The 7,262-nt window shown below is 40.2% G+C and overlaps 2 protein-coding genes across 2 annotated transcripts; both read right to left on the bottom strand.

The window, feature by feature from the left end:
- Positions 1-1,271: 1,271 nt before the first annotated feature.
- On the bottom strand, positions 1,272-1,637 carry LOC130469635 (uncharacterized). The gene has a single exon (XM_056839032.1). The coding sequence runs from the start codon at positions 1,635-1,637 to the stop codon at positions 1,272-1,274; it is 366 nt and encodes a 121-aa protein (XP_056695010.1).
- A 1,168-nt stretch (positions 1,638-2,805) lies between these two features.
- On the bottom strand, positions 2,806-4,443 carry LOC110784859 (uncharacterized). The gene has a single exon (XM_021989306.2). It carries the CDS (start codon positions 4,441-4,443, stop codon positions 2,806-2,808), a length of 1,638 nt encoding a protein of 545 aa, XP_021844998.2.
- Between the last annotated feature and the right edge of the window lie 2,819 nt (positions 4,444-7,262).

Genomic DNA, 7,262 nt, shown 5'->3' with positions numbered 1-7,262 from the left:
CTGCGGCAGCATGCTCGTGCGTCGAGTGCTGGCGCGCGCAGCGAGCACCAGCTCGCGTGATGCCTTGCGATGGTGAGCAGCAGCGATGCGACGCAGCGCATGGGCTGCGCGCACATGGCCAGCGATGGCTGTGTACGTATGGCCCATGGGCGTGCGATGCGTGGGATTGTTGCGTTGCGATTAGATCGTTTTGAAATTTTTAATTTGAAATTTTCAGTTTACGTAATTTTAATTAATTTTTAAATTGATAATTTAAATTATTTTCTTGGATTTTAATTTTGAATATTGTAATTATAATAAATTTTATTTATTCTAATTATTTTACTAAAATTAAAATCATGAATTAATTTAAATACGACTGAAATTAAATTAAACTTTTGGATTCAATTATAAATTTATATGAGCTTTAAATTTTAATTAAATTTGTATGTTTCCGGTTAGACTAGAAATACATTTTTATTTTTAAAATTAGTAAAGCATATGAATTTATTGGTTTAAGTGGGAGCCCCTTTTAGTCATAAACTCTTGATTAGGTCTACAAATCCTTAAGGTTAAAACAACTTGATTAGAATTAATAAGGACTGAATAATTTGTAGATTATTGGTGCCCTTGATTAATTGCTACAAATGTTTATGTGATGCATAATGTGTTTTACTAACCAGCTTTGTGGGCCATTCATGATAATGAATGGGTGAATGGTATATATTGTATATGTACTGTTTTGCAGGTTATGAAGTGACTAGTATGGCCCAAATAGGATAGAAAATATGGTATGCGTACCATTAATTTGAATGTAATTGGTCTAAAGTACCAAAGTTGTTTTTCAATTCAAATATGGTCTGCGTACCATCAAATAGTTGTAATTAGTTTTAATTATAGCTTATTCTATTTGAAGAAAATGGTGCCTCCCACGGAGATTTTCAAGACAGACTTTGAAGTTAAAGCTTCAAGATGAAGTCGGGCCATACTAGATCACATTTATCTTATGCATGTTTTAAGTTATTTATTGCTTTTAAATATGTCTTAAAATGCATGAGATCAAAAGCTTGATTATGTTTTTTTTTTTTTTGATAAGTCAGAGTAGATTTCATTGCTTGAAAAACCAGATTACAAACAAAGTCCTAAGCCAGGGAGGCTAAGGAGCAAACAACATGACAACAGTCATAGGGAAGTAAAGAGAAGAAACAAAGCCTAAATAGTGCATTTGCTCTTCCACCAAATCTGGTCATTTGTGCTAGATTGCTTAGCACCTATATGAGCTAATCTGTCAATCACACTCCTCTGAATGCATCTGATAGTAGTTGAAGGGGTAGGAACCTTCTGATCCAGAGAGCATCATTTCTTGCTCTCCATAGATTATACACAGTAGCATTGACAGCAGTGTGTATTGCTGTCTTTTGAAATTTGCTGCACTGGCTCTTCCATTTAACCCACCTCAGCAGGCCCATATAATGTACTTTGCTAGTAGGAATATCTAGCCATTCCTCAACCCCCTGTAGACATCTTCTACTGTATTCACAGTCAAAGAAAAGGTGTGGGTGAGTTTCATCTTTTGCCTCACAAAGCAAGCATGTAGTAGTGTTACAGACCCCAATCTTATGTAGCCTTTCTCTTGTTTGCAGTCTCCCTTGGACCATCAGCCAGCAAATCACTCTAGTCTTGGGAATAGAGGCTCTATTCCACACTGCATATCCCCAAGACCTTTTCATGTTGTTGAACCAACTTCTGGTATACCTTCTGGATAGAGTATTTAGGCATTTGATCCAACTCAGCCTCACTAAACAAACCCTTTAGTTTCTCCTTCACACTACAAATCTTTCTCCAGTACCAACCACTATCAGCTTTTGGCTGATAATTCCACCAACCTGCAGTCTTAATGTAGATTGCATTGACCCATCTAACCCACATTGTGTCCTGTTTTCTGGCTATAGCCCAAACATATTTCCCTAAAGCTGCAATATTCCATGCCTGAACTTGCCTTATTCCTAATCCCCCTTCCTTTTTAGGTCTGCAAACTCTATCCCAGGCAACATAACCTGGTTTAGAACAGAAGTAAGTGCCTTGCCATAAAAAGGCTCTACAGATAGCTTCAACATTTTTAAGCACATGTTTGGGAAGGATAAACACTTGAGCCCAGTAAGAGTGGATGCTTAAGAGGACTGAATTGATAAGAGTTATCCTTCCTGCAAAAGACAAGTTCCTAGAACTCCAAGTCTTGATTCTTGCCATCATTTTATCAACTAATCCTTCACAATCAGCATTAGTGATTCTTTTAAAGTAAATAGGAACCCCTAAATACCTAAAGGGAAAAGAACCCAAGGCAAACCCAGAAAAGTCCACTACCTGCTGAACTACCTCTGGTTTCATACCAGCACAATACACAGCTGACTTTTGAATGTTAGCCTTCAGACCAGAAGTGTCAGAAAAAAGTTTGAAACCTTGGAGAAGCAGCTGAATAGAGTGAAACTCACCTTTGCAGCATAAGATGAGATCATCTGCAAAGCAGAGGTGAGTCAACTTTGTAGACCTACACCTTGGATGAAATTTAAAGCAGCTATCCTCACCCACCTTGTATAGAGTTCTAGACAGATATTCCATACATACTACAAACAATAAAGGAGACAAGGGATCCCCTTGTCTTAACCCCCTGCTGGAAGCAAAATATCCTTGGGCTGAACCATTTAGCATGATTGAGAATTTGGGAGTTGTAACACAAACCATGATCCAATTAACAAACTGAGCTGGAAATCCCAAAGCAAGCAGCATCTCTTCCAAGAAATCCCACTCAATTGTGTCATAAGCTTTCTACATATCTAATTTGATCAAGCAACCAGGTGATGCATTCTTCCTTCCATATTGTCTGACAATTTCTTGACACATCATTATGTTATGCATGATAAATCTACCATGCACAAAGGCCCCTTGATTCTCAGCTATCAACATAGGTAGCACACATTTCATTCTCTCACAGAGGATTTTTGTGATGCATTTATAAATTACATTGCAACAGGATATGGGCCTGAATTCAGTAACATTTTTTGGACATTTTGTCTTGGGAATCAGAGTGATAGTAGTGGAATTAATCTCTTTTAGGAGTTTTCCAGTGTGGAAAAAGTCCAGAACAGCCTTTGTTACATCCTCCCCAACTATGTTCCAGTTTTCTCTGAAAAAATGGCTCCCAAACCCATCTGGGCCAGGGGCTTTGTCACCATTAATAGAGAACATAGCATACTTGACTTCCTCATTAGTGACAGGGGCTAATAATTGGTCTTTCTGCAGTTGTTCAAGTGTTGGACCAGCATGCACAATATCAATCATAACATGACTTCTACTAGAAGCTTTAGTGCCCAAGAGATTCTGGTAATACTCCAGAAAAGCAGCAGACACAGATGTTGGATCACACACCCACTTACCATGCATATCATGGATAGCATGCACTGTGTTATGAATAATCCGAGCTCTAATGCTTTTATGGAAGAGAGAGCTGTTTTCATCTCCATCCTTTGCCCAGGCTTCTTTTGCTTTCTGTTTCAGGAAAGAAATATAAGCAGCATGCATCAATTTATACCTCTTAGCAGCTTCAACTTCTCTATCAGCAAGCTCACTATCACCAGGTGCTAGGTGAAGATTCTTCTGACACAAATCCAAATCCTGCTTAGCTTTTATGTCAGCAGCATGGATATCATTGAAACCTGTTCTATTCAGCTCTTTAAAAACCCCTTTCATTCTTTTTAGCTTCTGAACCACCTGATACATCAGAGTACCAACCACACCCTTTGACCAATTCACCTTAACCAGATCAGTATAGCCTTCAGCATACTTCCACATGGCAAAGTACCTAAAAGGCTTCTTTACAATGTTATCACAGGGGTACACAGCAAGCACAATAGGACAATGATCATATTCTCCTTCAGACAAAAAACCAGCTTCAGCGTTAGGATAATTCTGAAACCACAAGTCAGTAGCCATAACCCTATCAATTTTAGAAAACACCCTAGCCTCCCCTGCTTGTTTATTACTCCAAGTGTAGAAGTGTCCAGCAGCTTTAACATCTTCTAGGCCACATATATCTACACAATTCCTAAAGGCAACCATTGAATGATGCCTCACAGGAGCTCCCACCCTTTCATCTATATTTAGAACACAATTAAAATCACCCAGAACTATCCAAGGCTTGTGCACACCAATACCCAAGCCACACAGATCCCTCCATAGATCCTCTCTTTCCTTGCTCTGATTAAAAGCATAGACAAAAGTACAGCAAAAATCCACACTCCCACTTTTTGGACAAACCAAACAATGAATCAATTGACTGGTAACTTTCAGAACACTAAGAGTGAAAGCATTTGGATTCCATGCTAACACAATTCTCCCTCCCTTACAGCTGCTACTGTTGGTAGTGAAACACCAACCATTGAACATATTAACATATAAGGCCCCCATTTTTGTATGAGGCACCTTTGTCTCAAGGAGACCAACTAACCCAGCTCCATGAGAGTGAATAAAAGCCTTCACCTCATTTTGCTTCCTCTGGGTGTTGATCCCCCTCACATTCCAACTAACAATCCTATCCATTGTGACCGGGAGAGTCCCCCCTCCCAGAAACAATGTTCTGCAACATCTCCTCACCTCCTACATCATCACCCCCAAGTTGATCCTCACCCCCATCATCCTCCACTGAGGCATCATCCACTGTGGCATCATCAGTGTCTAGCACATGGAAATGGTTCACAATGGGAATAATTGGAGGTCTTTGCTCTCTCCTCCTACTAGATTGCAACACAGTTTGGAACCCACCATTCTCAGGCACCAAAACAGTTCTGGTAATTGGTGCAACAACAGGTGCAACCTGTCGTCTAGGAACCCACATCTTTCTACTACCACCCTTCCTGCATTTTCTGGCATCATGCCCCATAGTCTTACAGACAGTACACACCAGTGGTTTCCACTCATACTCCACATCAATCTCCACCATCACCCCCTTCTCATTTACAAACTTGAGCACCTCAGGAAATTCTTGATCTACAAGCACCTCCACCTGCACCCTAGCAAACTGCAATTTATCTCTCTTTGCAGTTGCATTATCTACCCTTTTCAGTACCCCAAGCTTCCCTACTATCTTGCTCAAACTTCTCTCCCCCCAATACGTGAATCCCAACCTGTGCAGTTTCACCCAGATTGGGACAGATCTCAAATCCTCCTTTGTGAAATCCATGTCCTGAGTCCAAGGCTTCAGTACAACTGGTTTACTATAAAAAAAGGGTCGAGTCAGTTTTATCACAGCATCTCTCTTCTCCATTGTAGCAAATCTCACCAAGTATACCCCCTTTGCCCCCAATACCACCTTGTCCACCCCCATATTCCTCCAAATTCTTCGAATGAACCCTTCCATGACATGAATAGGGGGATTAGCACCCACCACATAGCACATTACAGCAGAGTTCCAATAATCAATTTCCTCCTGAATGTCCTCTAAATCAATAGTCACACAATCCCCTGTTTCCAGATTATGGAAAGGTATGGATTGATTCAAAATGTTCTCAGTATTATGTGGAGTTGCTTCAGTATTAACAGTATTATGTGCAGCTATGTCAAAATCAGTGTTCAAGTTACTCCTTATATCCCCAAATTTAATCGGAGAAACAGGGTTACCTTCAATGTCATCCACCCACGCAATCGGCCTCGAGTTTGAGTGAATGTGTGATAGCCACTCAGAGAAATCCCTTCGTGCTGATGACTGGTGTTGTAGAGCCAAAAGCGACGCCGCCGGAGATAAAATATCCCCAAAACCGCCATCTCCAACATTCTGGGTATTAACAATTAGTGGCGCCAACGCCTCCCTTTCCTGTTCAAGGTCCTCCAAGATTCTCGCAGATGATCCAGTAGCTTGTGTGTCACTTCCATTCTTATCGAGGTTCGAATTTGTTGCCTTCATCCGAGCTCTAGCTTTCCTTGCCATGGCGTCACTGCTAAGCAGGAGAGAAAAACTAGAGAGAGAAACGCGCGCCCTCAAAGCTTGATTATGTTGCATGATTAAGGATTTTAGTTCACTTAAAATCTAACCAACATAGTAAGAGCCTTAAGTTCCAAACTTAAAAATTGAGTTAAAAGGTGCCATGCCAAAATATACACTTGCTTGGATATCCTTTACATCAATCTAGTAATAGTTTTCGCTCAGCGAGGTGTTACTTATTGGTCCTAAAGGGGCAAGGTACACAAATAATTGTGAGTACATGTTAGTTTTGGTGAAACTCAACGATATAAGTAAGGAGTCCTTTTATGTCGTGGCAAAATCGATAGGTTTACCTAATAAGTTCTTAGACGTACCTATCAACCAAGAATAGTTTCTAGACTATTAGCAAAAGGCTTTTGCTTACCTAAGATGTTTTAGGATTAAGTCGACAAACTGTGCTTAGTTCTTCAATGATTTTAGGATCTTGGAATCATTTTATTCACACCTGCCGGAACACATAACTTGAATAAAATGCTTAATGAACATTGAATTATGCATGTATGCTAGAATTTAAGTTTATTAAGAGAAACTGTGAATGGTTATTTATTTGTTTATTCTTTTCAATTGTAGTTTTAAATATGGCAAACAACAATCAAAACATCATCATGGGTTCTGAGCTTATGGTCAAGCTGAACCTGGCAAATTTTCTTGAATGGGAAGCTAAGCTAGTTGAAATAGTCAAACTCAATGGACTTGAGTATGTACTATCACATCCCATGCCAAGCTACTATGCCAGAGACATGACCCCTGAGAGATTTTACGCTTGGGATGCGGATCTCAAAAAGGTTATGAGTCTCATGCTGAACAATATCCCTGATGATTGGGCTAGAAGGTTTGTAGCCTATGAACCTTTTACGCACATCAAGAATCTGAGGGATATCTGTCGTGGAAGCACGGAGGACAGGGACCTGAACGTCCATGAGTTGATTGAATCAATGTCTGGTCTAAAGGTTAGTTCTCCCAACAGGTGTTATAGGATGGAAGTCCAAGAAACACATGTTCAGCTCCTTCGCACTAAACAGAGGGTAGGCGTCCCACTGAGGTTCCATGTGGATCTTATGCGTTCATACTTTGATCGCCTAAGTCTACTAGGAACACCAATAAGCGAAAGGATGGCAGTCTCTATCTTGCTCAATTCACTACACAGTGGGTTTGGTCGCTTCAAGCAACTATACCTAAGTGAACCAAGAGAAGAAAAAGTTGCAGAATTTGTTCACCTTGTCAGAAAGGCTGAAATAATACTGCACTG

The sequence above is a fragment of the Spinacia oleracea genome, chromosome 3 (genome assembly GCF_020520425.1).
Source record: "Spinacia oleracea cultivar Varoflay chromosome 3, BTI_SOV_V1, whole genome shotgun sequence".
In the NCBI taxonomy this organism is placed as follows: Eukaryota; Viridiplantae; Streptophyta; class Magnoliopsida; order Caryophyllales; family Amaranthaceae; genus Spinacia; species Spinacia oleracea.
Note: the sequence above shows the minus strand (reverse complement) of the source record. Positions and strands in the feature narration are given on the sequence as shown.